The sequence below is a fragment of the Plasmodium falciparum genome, assembly GCF_000002765.6.
Source record: "Plasmodium falciparum 3D7 genome assembly, chromosome: 14".
NCBI lineage: Eukaryota > Apicomplexa > Aconoidasida > Haemosporida > Plasmodiidae > Plasmodium > Plasmodium falciparum.
In genome coordinates this window covers 2,301,257-2,321,595 of record NC_037283.1, presented here as the reverse complement: position 1 = coordinate 2,321,595, position 20,339 = coordinate 2,301,257, and the positions used below count along the sequence as shown (strand labels likewise).

The 20,339-nt window shown below is 19.0% G+C and overlaps 5 protein-coding genes across 5 annotated transcripts; 3 read left to right on the top strand and 2 right to left on the bottom strand.

Moving 5' to 3' along the window:
• Window positions 1-40: 40 nt before the first annotated feature.
• Window positions 41-7,216, bottom strand: PF3D7_1456500 (conserved Plasmodium protein, unknown function; the record flags this gene model as incomplete). Its single annotated transcript, XM_001348676.1, has 1 exon — window positions 41-7,216. The coding sequence occupies one exon, from the start codon at window positions 7,214-7,216 to the stop codon at window positions 41-43; it is 7,176 nt and encodes a 2,391-aa protein (XP_001348712.1).
• A 1,907-nt stretch (window positions 7,217-9,123) lies between these two features.
• PF3D7_1456400 (conserved Plasmodium protein, unknown function) lies at window positions 9,124-12,415 on the top strand (the record flags this gene model as incomplete). Its single annotated transcript, XM_001348675.1, has 2 exons — window positions 9,124-9,487; window positions 9,732-12,415. 2 exons carry the CDS (start codon window positions 9,124-9,126, stop codon window positions 12,413-12,415), a joined length of 3,048 nt encoding a protein of 1,015 aa, XP_001348711.1.
• A 978-nt stretch (window positions 12,416-13,393) lies between these two features.
• Window positions 13,394-14,641, top strand: PF3D7_1456300 (conserved Plasmodium protein, unknown function; the record flags this gene model as incomplete). The annotated part of the gene is made up of 1 exon (XM_001348674.1): window positions 13,394-14,641. The coding sequence occupies one exon, from the start codon at window positions 13,394-13,396 to the stop codon at window positions 14,639-14,641; it is 1,248 nt and encodes a 415-aa protein (XP_001348710.1).
• A 486-nt stretch (window positions 14,642-15,127) lies between these two features.
• On the bottom strand, window positions 15,128-18,031 carry PF3D7_1456200 (conserved Plasmodium protein, unknown function; the record flags this gene model as incomplete). The annotated part of the gene is made up of 1 exon (XM_001348673.1): window positions 15,128-18,031. One exon carries the CDS (start codon window positions 18,029-18,031, stop codon window positions 15,128-15,130), a length of 2,904 nt encoding a protein of 967 aa, XP_001348709.1.
• A 720-nt stretch (window positions 18,032-18,751) lies between these two features.
• On the top strand, window positions 18,752-20,140 carry PF3D7_1456100 (serine hydroxymethyltransferase; the record flags this gene model as incomplete). The annotated part of the gene is made up of 1 exon (XM_001348672.1): window positions 18,752-20,140. The coding sequence occupies one exon, from the start codon at window positions 18,752-18,754 to the stop codon at window positions 20,138-20,140; it is 1,389 nt and encodes a 462-aa protein (XP_001348708.1).
• Window positions 20,141-20,339: the final 199 nt, after the last annotated feature.

Here is a 20,339-nt window from a genome sequence, read left to right as displayed (position 1 = left end):
TAATTATATTACCATTTATTTTTTTTTTTTTTTATTTTTTTTAAAAGTTCATTAAATCATCGGCGTACGATATAGGTGTTGATAATTCACTTCTCTTTCCATCATTTTTCTTAATAGGTGACATTCCAGGTACTATATCAGAATTTGAATCATCCGCATTTTGTGTGAAATATTTATTCTTTCCTTTTACATCTGATATAAGAGACATATTATCATCATCTTTATAACTAATATTACCTAATGAACTGTTTAGAGATATATCCACGGAATGTTTCGAATTTATATCCATTGATTTATTATCAGTATCATTCATATTTAGTTCTGAATTATATTTGGGAATGACATGCATATTATTATATTTTTTTGATCTTACAGGTTTAGGGCTAGAATTCATATCATAATGAGATTTTCCTTTGTCATTATTATTATTATTATTATCTTCATCATTTAAACTAACAAGATCACTTAATGTAGAGTTTGAATGTGACTTTTCATCCAACTCGGAATATATCTCATTATTATTACTATTATTCTTTTCATTTCCATAATTTTGCTTATTAATTCTTTTATACTTATCTTTAGCTTTATGTATATTGTTGGTTTGTTCTTTTTCTGCATGCTCATTTTCATGATGTATTAATTCTTTCTTAATTCTATAATGACGCATATTCTGATTTACATAATTATTTTCATTGATATCACTCTCAGAATTAATATTATCTTCATCATTCGAGGATTTTTTCTTGTCTATATTATTGTTTTCATCTGATAAATCGTCATTTTGTATATCATTATTATAGCTATCATTATTATTGTTACCATCATTATCTTCGTCTTTATTTTCATCATCATTCATTTTATCAACTTGGTCATTGTCTTTATTCCTATTCATTTGTAATACACTCTTTCTTGTTTTAATAATAGTAGATGCTTCAGATTGTCTATTTCGGTTGATAATATTTTTGCTAATGTTCATATGTATACTTTCATTCAAATTCATATAGCTATTTTCATAATTGATGTCCTTAAATTCATCATTCAATTTTCTTTTTTTACATATAATAAGCATCATATGCTCAAATATACTATTTTCATATTTTATGTGAGATTGGTTAGCTACGTTATAAGAATCGATTAAGTTTAAAATTTGCTTTTTTAAATAATTTAGCTGATATTCAGAAAGACTCAATTTTTGGGCATATGGCAATATATATTTTAAGAACGAATTTTGATTTTTTAAATTTAATGCACAACTTACACATGAATGTATAAATTTACATAAAGGCAATTTTTGTTTTTCTACGATTTTTACTCCTAAACGGCTAGCTATGGATGCACTAAACAATAAAAGATCTTTCTCTTCTAGAGCATTATTAATATAAGCAGTATACAATCCAATTAATGCACATAATAATACTTCATAAAATACATCAATATTATATTTTTTTAATTTATTATGAAAATTAAGAGCTATAGAAGATAAGCCTTTATTCTTTACATTTAAATGAATTAATAATAATACACCTAAACAACTATTAAATATATTGATATTGTTACAATTCAAAATAAATTGAGCTATGATTAAAGTCATATGCATATATTGCATTTCTAAAATTTTTTCATTTTTACTTAACACATCTTTATTATATATTTTACACATATCTGCAATATATGTATATGTATTAATAGGAAAAAATACACTAATATCTATAGATAAAAATGAATTAACAAAATTATAATTATTATTATTCATATTTTCCACATATTTAAATAATTCTGTAACAAAATTAAAAAGAATATTATCATCTTTATATATATATCTGGACACATTTTTGTATTTATTAATCTCTTCATCCTTATCTAAATAATTTTCCATATCCTCCTTTATATGTATATCCATACATGATCCTATTTCATCATTGTTTTTAATTTTATTTAAAAATAATTCTAAAGTCTTATATTTATTTAAATCTTCAATAGAATATAAAAGTATATTTTCTAACTGAGCTATATTCATTAAATTTAAAAATGTACCATATCTTAAAATAGTATTATTACAAGATCTAATTAAAAAGATAAGTACATGATTTATATCTTTTCTAAGAGTTGAAATATTTGCATATATATAATTTAATTCTATAAAGATATTTTTTAGTGCGTCTATTTTCTTATTATTTAAATTATGTAATTTTTTTAAATCTTCTAAATTTATATTATTACTATCATTTTCTTTATTATTCTTATTTTTATTATCATCAATATTATTATTTTTCTCTGACTTATCATTTTCATTTATTTCTATTTTTATATTATTATTTTGAATATTATTTTCTAAATTAGATTCGTTGTCATTTAGATTGTGTTGATTATTTCTATTTTTTTTTTCACCTTCATTTTTTTTTTCCCATTCATTTTTTTTTCCATCTATCTTATCATTTTTATATTTATGTAAGAATATGTTATATAGAAAGTTGAAGAAATATCTTTTTTTACAAAGATGATATATATAATTTTCATATATTATATAAATTTGATCAATACATAATAATAACAATCTCGAGGAAGGTGTATGAAGAACTACATCTTCATCATAATAATAAATAGAGTTAACCTTAGCTTTTATGATATATAGACATAGGTGTATAATTACATTTGCATGTATACAAGCATCAGATGAATAATATAAGTTATGTAAATTTTGTTCATATTGAAAATTTTCTTCTTCACTTTGAATATAACTAGAATTTTTATTATTTTTTGTCATATTATCATTTAAATGTAATATATCTTGTATATTCATGGTTTTTCTTTTATTTATATTATTTATATTATTATGTTTATTTTTATCCTTTTGTTTGTTATTTTTATTTTTTTTTTTTCCAATATAATTTATATCTTCATCATTATCATCATAAGACATTTCCACATCTTCACTATATTGATCACTTTGTATATTATTTTCATGAGTATAACTTTCAATATCATTTTCATCATAATAAGATGTTAATAAATTTTCTTCTAAAAATTCATTCAAATTAATAATATTATCTTTGAAAAAAAAAGATTGACATTTTTCTTTAACCTTAATACTAAAATAATCTTGTTCACATAACATTTTAATACTTTTCTCTATGTTTTTTTTTTTTTTTAATATATCATTTTTTATATCTTTATAATTAGATAAATCATTGTTTATATAATTAAATCCTAATGTATATATATGAATTAAATTAGTTAGATTTAATATGATTTCTTCTTCGATTGCTTCGATAATATTTTTATCCTTATTTACTAAATTTTCTGAAATAAGAATTATTTTTCTTTTCTTATTCAAAAGATATACATTATCTTCACCATGTTCATCATGCGTATCACTTTCATCTTCTCCTTTATTATCTTCTTCATTTCTATCAACTTCCATATTATAATTCTTTTGATAATATAAGAAATTTTCCAGGAAATTATTAAAATATGTATAATACAAATCAAAAAATAAATCACTTGACAATTTGTTGGAACCTTTTAATGAATCATTTAATGACAAAAAAATTGAAATTATATTCATAGTATATTTGGATGAGTAATAAGGCAACTTATAATTTTTTAATAAATAAAATAAATATTCATATGTTTCTTTTAAATATATATAAATATTATTAAAGAAATAATTCATATTACTCTCAATATCATTTTTAAAATATTCCATAATGGTACTTGAAAAATTATAGATGTTATTTTTTTCTTCATGTTTATATATATGTTTACATTCATATAAAGCTATTTTTAAAATTTTAAAAACTAATAATAAGTGTTCTTGATTTGTTTGATGTAATTTTATTAATTGTTTACTATTCTTAATAATATAAAATGTATATATAATCATTTTTTTTATTTTATTTGTATCATTATTAAGTTTGGAATGAGCTGTATTTTTGTCTGATAGCAACACACCATTAATATTAACATTATTATTAATATTATTTATATTGTTACTATTTGTGGAAGCACTAGTACCTTTTCTATTTTTATTCTTTTCCATTTCGTTAATATCATTTTGTAAATTTCGATAAGACGATTCACATATATAAAGTAGGCACTTTCTTAAATCACGACTTTTATCAGAATTATTTTTATCACAATCGTGTGATAAATATGTGGAATGTTTTCTAGTTTCTGTATTATTTTCTGTTACACGTTCACCATCTATCACATGTTCACCATCTATCACACGTTCACCATCTATCACATTATTATCATTATTATTAAACCTTTGTGATAATTGTACATTATTCTCATCCTCCCCCATGTCCTTTTCCTTATCATTTGTTTTATCGCTTCCTTTCTTTTTACCAATATATGATAAAGATATATCATCCTCACATAACAACTCGATAATAATATCAATATTATTAATACAATCTAACTTTTCTCTAATACCTGATATAAATTTATCAATAACTGTATACAACTTTAGATTTTCATTATAATTCTTCATATAATCAAAATAGTGTACAAAATTTTTAACAGTAGGTATATTTTTATTTAAATATTTTGTCAGATAAATTATATTATATTTAACTATTTCACTATTAGTATCATTATGTTCAACATCAAAATAATTATGTTTTCTTTTTTCATAATTTTTAATTTTATTCTTAATTTGAGACTCATATATTAAAGATGTAATCATCTGTGATATTTTATTATTATTATTGAACCATATCAAATTACTAACTATTTTTTTTTCTTTTGTTGATAGTATACACATGTTATCAGATATCACATAAATATCATCCTCTTTACCATCATGATTTTGTTTGTTTCCTATATTCTTTTTATTCCTTTTATTATGATTATATAATACTATAGATTTCTTATTCTGTATCTTTTCTGATTCAGTACTATTTACATCAGTGTCCTCTTCATATTCTGAAGAAGATGTATTGTCATTTATATGTGGATCATCCTTCTTATTATGAGCTGAATTTTTTTTGTTTTTTAAGGTTTTTTTAAAATGTAAAAATTCTGTTCTATTTAATTTCATTTTATTCATTTCTAAAATTAATTCGAATGTTTTTATTCTTACATTATAATCACTATCAAATATTAAATTTAATAATTTCTTTTTGGACATATATAATAATTCCACGATTTTAAAAATTTTCTTATTACTATTATTATAATAATTACATAAATATATTAATATCTTCAAGCAGCATATTTTTATTTTATTATCCTTATCATATAAAATCCATATTAATAACTTAGTAAATTTTCTGTTAGTAAAATATAAAGTTAATACATCTAAATATAGATAAAAATATTCTAATGTTATTATTCTAATATCTATAAATATATCTTTAATTTTATTTTTATATAATATATTGTATGTACATAAAAGGAAATTATTTAATATGGTCAAATTTTTCCTATCTTCATTTATATTATCGATTAATTGACTAATAATTAAATTTCTTTCTACAATATTGTATAATTCGGTATCCTTCTTATTTTTATAATTAATAAGATCCTCAATATTTAAAGACCGATCATCATTAATAATATCTAAAGTGCTATTATTACTATTATTCTTATTATTATTATTATGAATAGTATTACTTGTTCTTGTTATTGTTGTGCTACTATTTCTTTTCCTTCCTGCACCTGTTAAATTGTTTATATTTTTCCTTTCTCTTGTATATTCTGCCATTAGTTGCTTCCTTGATTGCCTTTCATGATTATTTATGTAACGTATTTTTTTACATAATCCTAAAAGTATAGATAGACTAGCCAAAGAGGAGGTGAAACGTATTTTTCTATATTTACTTACACTTAATGAAAAGATCCATATACATATATATAAAATATCATATATATAATTTTCATCAAAATGGAATGAAAAATCAGCAAAAAAGTTAGCAAATGCTTTATATGATTTATTGTTTTCATTTTTTATTTTTATCAAAACATCTGTATTTAAATCGGTACTTAAATATTGTTCTAACTTTTCACATTTAAAAGTACATACTTTTTCAAAATTATTTTCATCTCTTATAATTTCATCCATGTTTGTGATTTTATTACTAGACCTAACAGTAGATGGTGTCATAATGTCACTAAGTGTAGTATTATTTATTGTATTACCTATTATAACATTTTGTAATTGATTATTATTTGGTATATCTTCATATAAATATATTTGTTTATCTATATAATCTATAATATCAACCGTCCATGTTAAAGTCTCATTACCTGAACATTCAGCTAAAAAATTAAGAAAAAAGGTAGATATTTTAACTTTTTCATTGGTATCTTTATTAAATAAACTATAATATATTTCTTCAATTATATCATGTAAATTTTTTGGATTCTTTTTTATATTTTCATATAAATTAAAATCTTCGAAATTTTTATAAACTTTCTTATTAACAAAATTCTTTTTATTTTTAAATGTACTACTACTATATGTTTGTTTTAACTTTTTCTTTTTATTATTTCGTGAGCTCTCTTCGTTAATATATTCTTCATCATCATCATCACTTTTATTAGAATCTTCACTGTTGCTAGATTCTACATAAACACTTTTCCTTTTTCTTAAATTTATATCATTATACTGAGTATTTTTATAAGAGGTTGATATCCTTTTACTTCTATCCATCTTACTTCTTTTAAATATATCAAAATCTTCATCGTCTATATCTTCATTAAGAATATCAATATAACTATTATTTTTTAAATTATTCTTTTCATAGTTGTTATTTTTTCTAGTTCTAACATTTTCGATACATTCATTATCTTTATTTTTATCTCCATCATAAAAAGGAGTAATAGCATTCGAATTATCACCACTACTATTATTATTATTATTATTATTATGTTTATTTTTATTTCTACGATTATGTCTGTTATTATTATTATTATTATTGTTTTTATTATTTTCATTTTCTTTATTATATTTTCTTTTGTTACCTACAGATGAATCATCATCATTAACACTTACTGTATAATCACTATCATATGTTGAACTATTTTCATCAGTACTTAATAAACTTTCATCTTTATCCTTATAAATACTTTTCCTTCTCTCATGTGTAATCTGTTTCTTTACCATATTACCACCCTCTCTTTTTTCTATCAATTCACGGTTCCTATTATTTTCATCAAAATTATGGCTCAAACGTGATGATCTTCTTAAAAACATTTTATTATTATCCATGGTGTAAAATCTTTTTCAATATAAAAAATAATATAAAATAAAAGAAGAAAATACGTAAGCATATGAGAAATAATCAACACATACATATATATATATATAAATATATATATATATATATATATATATATATATTAATATTTATTTATTTATATGTAATAGGTTAAAAAAAAAGATCATCGAAAAGAAAAAATTTGTATACACATATAAATATATAAATTCTTTATATATTATTTTAAGAAAAAGTTTTATTTTTAAAGTAAATCTCTTTAATATTTTTTAAAGATAAAATAAAATTTATATGTATATTTATTATATACACATAGTTATATTTATATTTAAGTAAGAAAATTATTTCTCTATTATTATTTTATATTGAATACAGGATGAATCAATCTCTAATCAAAATATAAAAAAAAAAAATAAAAATAAAAATAAAGGTAAATAAATATAAGCATAATAAGAAAAAATCAATATACATATATATATATATATATATATGTATACATTTATTTATTCACAAAACGTATGGAACCATTAATGAATAACATAAAAAAAAGAAAAAATATATTTTTTTTTTTTTTTTTTTTTTTTCATATTTATTTAATTAAACTTATACATATATAACAGAAGAAAATATATATTTACATGTAAAGGAATATTTAATACATAATTAAATAAAAATATATTTAATAATATATATATAATATATATTATAAATTATAAATTACATATACTTAAAAGAGTACACTTACGATTAAAATATATATGAACGCCTTTGAAAAAAAAAAAAAAAAAAAAAAAAAGAGAAACAGTATATATCATAAATAGTATTTTTTATTGCTTATTCTTTATTTTTTATTCCTTATTAATTATAACAAGGAATAAGGTTACACATTTTTTCTCATACTTTTATTTTTTTCTTTTTTCATTACAATGTTTTGGATGAGAAAATATAAAGTTTTAAGTGTATATCTTTTAAAATTTTAAGGTGGTGTTTAATGCATATAAATATTTTATTATTTTGATTTTAACATATATAAATAAATAAAAATATATATATATATATATTTATTTATTTATATATTTCTTAGTATGTATTCCTTTATTTACAAAATTAAAGTATTTATATGTTGCATATATTTGTCTGTATGTAAGCCTCTTGAATTTTTTTTTTTTTTTTTTTTAAAAGATTATACTATCGAATGGAACATATAATTTTACTCTGTATTTACATTTATTAATATTTTAAAAAAATATGTAAATAATATATATATATATATATGACTACCCTAAGTGTATCATATTTAAAAATTGTTAATTTTTTTTTTTTTTCTGGTTTTTCTCCTTGCACATTTAAAAAGAGAATAATTTATAATTTTCTACTTTTTAAGAACAACATTGTAAAAAATTATGCTAAAGTTTATATTATATATATATATACATGTGTAAGACAGTATATAGGGAAAAAGAAAATTAAAATATATATATATATATATAATATTCTCCGCGTCTACCTCAATATATATAATATTTTATTTTCCTTTGTAATAAATTACATATATAATATATATGTTATTTCCTTCTTTTTCCTTTTTTTTTTTTTTTTTTTTGGGTATTGGCAATAAATAAAAATCACTTAAAAATGTTTAAAATTGTTAAGGGAAGTGTATTATTAATATATATATGTATATTAAGTTATTACAATTTTAAATAAATATATAAAGGTACATTTATTCTTATTCTATTCTTTTAATGACATTTATTTTAATCATATTGGTATAAAAAAAAAAAAAAAAAAAAAAAATACAATATATATATATATATATATATATATATATATTTATTTATTTATTTATATTTATACATTTTGTTTTTAAAAAAGTATAAATTATTTTATTTTTTTGAGGATGGAAAAAAAGAAATATAGTGGATTTTCTACATCTTCTTCCTCTTCAATAAAAGAGAATTTAAATTTTAATAAATCATACTTAGACATAAGTACCTATAATAAATCTCCTTATACTAAACAAAATTCAATTAATAATACAAATGAAGTATTTGAATTCTTTACTCGTATAACAAATAATCAAAAAGATTTAAACAAAAAATATGAACAATTATTTTCACTAATCAAAAAGTTCGGTAAAGAAATTAAATATTTACTAAGCAAAAATGACGAACATAATAAAATTTTAGTTGATACAAATGAACATATAAAAAAGGTCAAGACAAAATTAGGTGATTCTTCCTACAAACAATATGAAAATAATGGTAATACACAAAATGTCATAATGGAATAGTTATATATATATATATATATTTATATATATATATTTTTTTTTTTTCTTATAACCTTAAAAATGGCATAACCATAATAGAAGTATAAATATATCTTTTTAGTTGTAAAATATATATATTAAATATTTAAATATAAAAAAAAAAAAAAAAAAAAAAAAAAATTATTAAGGACTAAACAATAGTAACATACATATATATTTATATATTCCACTTGTAGAGATAGACACTTCAGAAGACAAACATAATATTGATCTTATAGCAAAAATAATATTCCAACTGCTTGACGAACTTACATATTATAATAAAAATACTAAGGAATGCAATAAAAAAATTGAGGAATTAAGAAAAAATTTAGGAAATAAAGATGATTATAACAAACTTGAAAGAAAGTTAACACTTACAAGTGATGAACTTAAAAAAGAAATGATAAGTAATATGAGTTCAATAAAAGAAAAAGAAGATTTAAAAATGAAACTTAAAGAAGATAGAAATATGTTTAGAAAAGATATGCATATGATGCACCAAGAATTACTTTATTTTATTTTGAAATTTTTATTAAAAAATAAGAAGAAAAAAATTCAAAAAGATTGTTTTCTCTTTTGGTTAATTATGGTAAAAAATAAAAAAGAAGCAAGGAATAAAATTATTAAATCCTTTTGTAAAAAGCAAGAGGAATTATTAAATTTTTCTATAAAAAAATTAAAAAGCAATTCTTATGAAAAAGATGTAATATCTAAAGTTATGTCCTTAATAGATAAATATATATATGATTCAAACAAAATTAATAATAATTCTCATCAAAATAGTGTGAATATAAGAAATGATAAAAATTTTGGTCTCCCATCACAGTATGTTAGTCGTAGCAATAATAATAATAATAATTATAATAATATGGAAAAGAAAAATTTGTCTCTCCTTAATTACAATTATCCTCTTGACAATGATTATAATTACAATATGAGTGAAAACAAAAATGCAAATGAAAATGCAAATGAAAATGAAAATAACTATGTGAGTAATGATAATAGCCTAAGTAATTATAATGACATGAGTACAAATAATATTCTAGATAATAAAAATGATATTAATAATGATAATAGTATAAATAAAAATAATTATTATATGAGCAATAATAATTTTACAGACTATAACAACAACATTAATAATAACATTAAAAGTGGGAACCATAAAACTAGTTATATTAATGATAGTAATAATAATAATTATGATAGATTAAATTATCGTAGTAATGAATATAGTCATTATTCGAAGACCAAGAGAAGTGAATCACACCAAAATTATGAAAATGTGGGTAGCAAGAAAAACAGTAACAATAATAATAATAATAATAATACATATGATAGTAACATATATAGTAATAATAATAATATTAGTAATAATTTCAATGAACCCATGACAAAAAACAATCTTCTAAATATTTTCGACTCCTCAATAAATAACTTGTCCAAAAAAAGAGACACCAGAAAATTTTCTGATGATACAAACATTGACCATAAGTATAATACACAACATTCTTCTTATACTCCTGATCAGGTTGAAAGAAATTTCGATATTGAAAATATGTATAATAAATTTCTACAAGAAATGAAAGAAAAAGCAGATAAAAAAAATGTTGATTTATTACATCAAACAATAAAAAAGTTAAATAATAAAATTAATGACATTAGAAGTACACTAGAAATGCAAAAGAAAATAAATAAAGAATTAGGAAAAGGTATTCCATCTGAAAAATCATCACTAAATTATAATAAAAACCGCACACCTAATAGACAGGTGGAAACAGAATATATTAATTCAGTTGAAGAAAATAATGAATCTATAAACACTTTATCAGAAAGAACATTAAGCGAATATCTATTAAATAAAAATACCTCAAAAAATACAAGCTCAAATAATTATTATACAGATAAAAAACAAAATGATAGAAAAAAACAAGAAGATTCAAATAAAAATAATGAATATTATAATAGGAAGAAAAAATCAGATATCTTACTACAACCAATAAAAACATACGATTATTTAGATAATAAGTGGGATACAAATAATAATAAATATTATAAAAATAATTCAATGGATGCTTATCATACAGATAATAGTACTCTCTACAACAAAAGAGATTATAAAAAATATGATGAAAGGAAAAAGGAACAAGACAACAAGAAATATTATAACAATGATAAAAAAATAAATAATATAAATGATTATAATCAAAAATATGAAAAAAAAAAATATGACAATGTATATGAAAAAAAATATGATAGCACATATGAAAAAAAATATGATAGATCATATGATAAAAAATATGATAAATCATATGATAAAAAATATGATAGCTCATATGAAAAAAAATATGATAGTGCATATGAAAAAAAATATGATAGTTCATATGAAAAAAAATATGATAGTGCATATGAAAAAAAATTTGATAGCACATACGAAAAAAAATATGATAGCGCATATGAAAAAAAATATGATGGAGCATATGAAAAAAAAAATGATCATAGATATGCCAAAAAATATGAAAATAATAATATGAATACCTATGATAGTAATCAAAATTATCAGAAAGACTATAACAATTGTAATAATAAAAAATATAGAAAACATTTCAACGATAGTAATCTTGATGATTCTCCATCTGATATTAAACTTATATTAAGAACAGGAGGAGGATTCCGGAAATTAAGTGAACATGATCAAAAACATTATTTACAAAAATTAAATTATTTAAATGATAATAATTTATTAGGTTACGAAACAAATTTAAATATTAAAATTAAAGGACATCCATTCATACAAAATATACCTAATAATAATCAACAAGCATCCAAAAAGGAAAAAAGACACAGATCACTTTCGAAATTTTATAATATGCATTAAACAACGAGCGCATAATCATACATACATATAAATATAAATATATATATATATATATATATATATATATATATATATTTACAATGTTAATATTTAATTTTTTTTTTTGAAATCACATAATATATAATGATAATATTTTTTAACCCTTAATAATAATAATAAATTTTTATCTTATAATTATTAATATATAAAAATGCATATATTACAAATACAATTTTTCTACTAAAAAATGTTAAGAATAATTATAAATTTTCATTTTAATATAAAAAAAAAAAAAAAAAAAAAAAAAAAAAATTAAATTAAATTAAAATAAAATAAAATAAAATAAAATAAAAATATAATAAAAATAAAAATAAAAATAAAAATAAAAATTACAATAATTTAAGGTTATTTCTACATATACACTTTTATTTTTTTTTTATTTATTTTTTTTTTTTTTTTGATCCACATTCATATTATATATGTTAACATCTTACCATAACGTTTCAAAATACCTTACTGTTTCTTTTTAACAATATCTATATTATTATAATATAGGAAATTAATACGTTTGTTATTTATAATATATATATATATATATATTTTTCACTTGTTTGATATATTATATTAAAAAAGAAATATATTATTAAGTGAAGATATAATAATTATTATATTATATTATAATATATATAATATTTTTATTACGTTCATTTTTCTTGTTTTTCCTTTTTTCATTTTTATTTTTGAAAGATATAGATATATATTCATGTGTATCCATCCATTTTGAATTTATTTTTACGTTCTTATGAAAAAAAAAAAAAAAAAAAAAAAATAGAAAGAATGAATGAAAATATTCAGTAATCTATATAAATAAAGTATTGTTCCAAATGTTATAGTTATATGGGATATTATATTATATTATATATATGTATTTATATATATATATATATATATATTTAATTTTTTTTTTTTTTAAGCTTAGAAGTTTAAATATAATATAAAATGGATGATGTAATAAAAAATAAGATAATAAAGAATGATAAAAAAATTGTTGTGATTTATGATGAAATATATGATACTTATAGAAAAGAACAGAAAGGGAAAAATGACTACGAGAAAATTTTGAGATTTTTTAATCCAGCTGTATTAATAATTAAAGTATTAAGTGAAATATATAATATAAAAGATGAAGTAGAATATATTCCATATTCATCATATGAATTGGTAACTACACAAATATATATAAATAAGGAAAAGAAAAGTTTATATGAATCTTTATATATATTATATTCTATAAATAAATGTGAATTACCAAATAATGACATGAAAAATATAAAAAAGGTTTTATCAAAAAATAGCCAAATATTAATAAACCAATTAGATAATAATGATATGGTACATATTCATTTATATAATATATTAAGTGAATTCGAAGAAGTATATGAATATATATTATTTTGTTATAAAAAATGCTATGAAAATTATACTCGTACCTTTTTCTATACAAAACATTTATATAATAATAATAATAATATAATAAAGAACATTATAAAATTAAAGAGATATAAATATTATATATGTAGGAAATATAAAAATATTTCTTTTCAAAACATTTTAAATAAATTTATTAATGTCTTAAATTTATGTACAAAATTTACAAGTAATTATCAAAATATCGAATGTATAATTTTCTATGTATACTTATATATATTTTTAAGTATACCTATATTTATATTCCCATGGAATAATATTGATAACAAATTAAATAACAAAATATTGAAGGATGGAAATATTAATATTTTACCAAATATAATCGACAAATATAAAAATAACTTTTTCTCTCATATATTAAATAATATAATAGATCAAAAAATAGGTTGTTATGAGACTTATGATTTTAATATAGCCTTATTTTTTTATTATACAAATGAAAGACAGAGGAATAAATCCATTTCTTTAAGTCAACAAAATGATAAAAAAAAAAACAATAATGATCCGAATATATTAGCAGAAACAGAAACAAACACATTACATATTAATAAAATAAATGAGTATTATGTATTTAAGCATATAGGTTATAATACCTTATCTCAATTTTACAAACCTCATTTTTATTATATGACAATTTTGAAAAAGACTTTTATATATAATAAAAAAATGGAAAGCATAGAAAATCTTTTCTACACCTTGACAAATCAGCTACTTCAAATGGATGAGAGTTATAAAAATGGCATAAAAAAAAAAAAGTAAAAGGGGACAAAATAAACACAACATGTAAAAAAAAAAAAAAAAAAATATATATATATATATATATATATATATATATGTGTGCTTTTACATCATATATAGTACATATATTATACATATATAAGTGCAATAATGTTTTTTCCTTTCTTTTTTTAAAAATATATATATATATATATATATATATATATATGTGGATATACATACGTATATTTTTTTTTTAACATTTTTTATGTTTTCTTATTTTTTAGCTTTTTTTTAAACATGCAACTACTTGATCCACAATACATTAATAAAAATATGAATTATATATATTTACTTATTTATATATTTATTTATTTATTTACTTTTATATCACAGTGGAATGAATAAATATTCGAATAAATAACAAAATCTCTTTTTTAATAATATATACAAATATACTCCTATTATTATTTGGTTAATAATTATATATTATTATATATTTATGGTTGTAATTATAAAAGGGTAATACTAAAAATTCATTAAGATATCCTTAATATAATTTTCTTTCATTTCATCACAGAGAGAATCAAAATATTTGGTATTAATAGGTTTTGCTTTATATCCAAATAATTTTAAATGATTTAAAATAATTTTGAAGTCACCTAAATCCCTATTTATTTCATTTCTTGTCGTATCTTGCGTAAGCATTAAGACATTTCTTGTATTTTTTATTAAAATATCTAATATATATGGACCATATATATCGACATATATATCATGTTGAATATTCATATTGTTTAATATTTTAGAGATGTTCTGAAGTATTTTTGAATAAGAAAATTTCTTTTCTTTTCTTTTTAAATAAAAAACTTTTAAACATTCTAAAACACAAAATTTGGGTAAATCATATTCTAACCATTTAAATTGTATCATATGTGATAACCATAATAAACAAATTTGACTTTTCCTTTTTTCCCAGTAAGTTGTTTTCCCTATTTTTCTCCATATAAATGAAAAAAAGTATGGATTTATATGAACCATATTACATAATATTAATGAATACGAAATATTTATAGAAGTTTCTTCTTCAATATCTTCTATATAGTCTTCTAAATAATTTACACAGGAAACAATAAAGTCATCAATATATTTATTTTGAAAATTAAAAAAAGTTATACTTTCCATTAAAATTGATATTTTATTTAATGATAATACAGATTCTTGTCTTCTTATATAACATGATGAAAAATGTTTCTTAAATTTTTTACATACTAAAATAATACATCTTTCAAAAAAGAGGTTCATTTTTTTAAATGAAGATAATATGATATATAAGTGTTCTAAAGAAAACTTTGAAAAATTATTTTCAACTAATTTTGATATATGACAAAAAGGTCTATCATGTTCTATACTGAAAATCCGATGTCTAGAAAATGCTTCACATATCATACTTATGGATGATGGAGTTAAATATTGAGTGTAATAATAAACCATCTTTTCAGCAATCATAAAAAATAAGGAATTATACACATAAATGTTTTTGTATATTTCTATACTTTTCAGAAATAATTCAAGACTTAAAAATATAGGGTACAAGCTATAAAATATAGATTTCGATTCTTTTATATAATCCACATTTAAAACATTATCTTTTTTATTTATTATATCAACATTATTTATATGATCATCAATATTATTTATATGATCATCAATATTATTTATATGATCATCAATATTATTTATATGATCATCAATATTATTTATATGATCATCAATATTATTTATATAATCATCAATATTATTTATATGATCATCAATATTATTTATATGATCATCAATATTATTTTTATTATCATCAATATTATTTATATGATCATCAATATTATTTTTATTATCATCAATATTATTTATATTCAAATCTATTTGTTTCTCAGAATTATTCTGATTTATTATATCATTCATATTAATTTTATTTTCTTCATTTTGATTCTTATCACAATTATGTAATTCATTTATACCGTCATATACACGATCATTGTTTTTTTTCACATGTCCAATATAATAAAAATCTTCATTTATCTCAAAAAAATTTAGCACGTCTTTTATTTTTATTGGATAATTTATATTATAATCATATTCCATATATGTGTAATTTTTTAGCTGCTCATAATGTTGTGTATATATTGTATTTTTATTTATATATATAAATTTATTTAACAAAATAGAGTTCATTAACTTGTTATATATATTTAAATTATAATACCCCGCCCATATATATGTGTTAAAACATTCAAGCAATAATTCTATCGTCGAACAGATAAAAGAAAATTTTTGATTATTTGTAAATTGTTCTTTAATGTATATATCAAAATTTTTTAAGGGGTTAACAAAAGAATTAAATAAAAGGAAATGTTTATAATTTAATTCTTTTAAAGATATCAAAATATGGCAAATAGATAAAACATCAAAATGTTTCCTATTTTTATAAATATCATCAATCAGAAGATGAAATCGTTCATCTAGTACGATTATATCTTCAAGTTTTCTTTTCTTTCCTTGAGTATTCATTTCACTTTCTACTAAGGCTTTATTATTTAATATATCAAATACGTTTTTATATCTTTCAATTATATTATTTTCTATCTTATCAATACCTGTGTAGTTATATGATATATCTTGTTTATTATTATATGATAAATCTTGTTTATTATTATATGATATATCTTGTTTATTATTATATGATATATCTTGTTTATTATTATATGATAAATCTTGTTTATTATTGTCATCAATATGTCTATTATTATTATTATCAGAAATATCATCTGGTATATTTTTTCCCATCTCATCATCTGCCCTCATATATATTTTAGTATAATCACTTATCGTATTCAACTTATCTTTTTCTAATTTTTCCTTCTTTTGTTCAATTACAAATCCACTCAACATACGAATTGCAGTAATCAAATTTTGTAAAAATAAGGCACCTCTATGTGTAACAAGAATAGAAAGGACATCCTCATAATTTTGACACCTTAATAAGTTTTGATCCATTTTTAAACAAATATCATTTATATATATCATTGAATTTGTTTCATCTAATATTTTCTCTATAGAGTTCATATTATTCTTTATATTTAATTTTCCTTCCTCATAATATTTTTCTTCTTCAGAAGGTGACTCTTTTTTATAATCCACATATTTATTTGCCACTGTTATAAATCCTTTATAATTCATAAAATATATATTCTTTCTTTTGTAATTTCCATATTTCCTATTTATACATAAATTATAGTTATAATTATGTACTATTATATTTTCATTATTGTAATTTCTATTTTTAAAAAATGGAAACTTTTCTTTTCTCGCACATGATGCTAAATAATTTTTCTCTCTACATTCTAATGATTGAAGTAACAAATTCTTGAACATTTAAAAAAAAAAATAAATAAATGGAAGGTACAGTTGAAAAGCACTTACAAAAATATAAATATAAATAAATAAGTAAATATATATATATATATATATATATATATATATTTTATATTTTCTCAAATTTGTATAATACATGTATATTTTTTGTATATATTTAACCATAACATTAACAAAAAATATGAAGGTTCTGAAACCTTTTTCTTCACATTAGGGATTAATTCAAAGAATGACAACAATCACATTTTTTAATATTATATAAATATATATATATATATATAATAAAATATAAACAAAAATATAATAATATATTATATATATTATATATATTTTTTATTTATCTTAATGTACACATTTATATATATATATATTTCAAAAAAAAAAAAGAACAATAATAAATATATTTTGTAGATAATATTGCCCATTAAGTGTGTTGAACCTTATTTGGCAATGATTTTAGGTGTACTTAAAAATCAAATTAAATAAAATAAAATATTCATATAGATATTATGTTGCTAATGTAGAATTATTAATATATATATATATATATATATATTTATGTATTTTTTTTTTTTTTTTTTTTTTTTTTTTTTGGTAGAGAGAACGTAAAATTTTGATTATTCTTATTATATATATATATATATATATATATATATATATATATATTTATCCTTATTTTAAATATTTTTTTAAAAATAATTTTTGATTGAACATAATATAATGCTGAAGGAGTTTGTTAAAAATGTAAATGTTAGAAACCATAGATACATCAGTTTTTATTCTCTAAGAAATCAGAGCCGTTTAAATGATATAGATGATGAGACCTATAATATGTTAAAGAGTTATAAAAATAAGAATGATATAAATTTATCTCTTGTACATAATATAATGCCTACATATATGAAGGAATATTTAAGTATAGATTTAAATCGAAATATATTTGTGAATAATAAGAATATAGAAAATTTGGAATATATAGCCTTAAATTCATTTAATTTACAAAAGAAATATTGGGGTTGCCTTATTAGTAATGTTTCTCTTAATAATAATAAATCCATTGATGATTATTTTTTCATTAAATTGTATGGACATTTTTTAAAGAAGGAATGTAAAATATTACGTATAAATTATTGCTTAGAACAAAATATAGAAAATAATGTAAGTAATGATATAATGCAAAATTTATATAATATTATTAATATAAAAAATAGAAATGAACCAAATTATGATGAAATTCAAAAAATTTCTAATGATTTTAATCCAGACATTATATATTTTGACGAATCTAATAATCCTTATAACATTGATTATGATAGATTCATTAAAGGACTAAAGAATAAAAATAATAAAATTCATAACAAACCAATTATTATTACCAATATGAATAACAAAGCCAATTTAATTTCACAAAATCTTATCAATTCTCCTTTTACCCATTCAGATATTGTTTTTACATATTTTAATGAGAATTTCAGGGCACATAATAGTTTTGTTATTTTTTATAAAAAAGGATATAAATGTGTAAATACAGATGGTCATATAATTGAATATGATTATGAGAAAAAATTAAAATATGCCTTTGATGATATATATTTAAATAATATATTTTTTTCCTTCTTTACATCTTTTAAATTAATGAAAAATGAAGAATTCAAAGAATATGTAAAACAAATCAAAGAAAATACATACATATTATATAAATATATTAATCGGAAATATTTCCATATACAATATTCTCAAAATAATAGCTTTTTTAATTTAAATCCATCAAGTTGTACTTTTAATATACAAGAATTTTATCTATTATGTAATAAATTAAATATATACTTTGATATATTAAAAGATAAATCGTCTAATCAAAAATCATTCAATATCGGCACTAATAATTTAACAAGCTTGGGATTGTTAACACACGATATAAAAAATGTGGCAGAATTTTTTAACGAATCTGTTGTTTTATATTTTTATTTAAAAGAAAAATCTAAATTAACAAATATGTCATTTATTCAATATATTGAGGATAATTCTTCAGCATCGGATATTTATTCTCTTGCTGTTGACATATCTTCTTTTATATCATCATATCCATCTCCATACACAAATGAATAAATAAATAAATAAATAAATAAATATATAAATATATTATATATATATATATATATATATATGTGGATATATTTATACATATAATTGTTTACATATATATATCATACCATTTGAATTATCCAAAAAAAGAAAAAAAAAAAAATTTTTTTGAAATATTTCATTAATATCCGTTTAGATTTTATGAGAATTTTTTCTTTTTTTA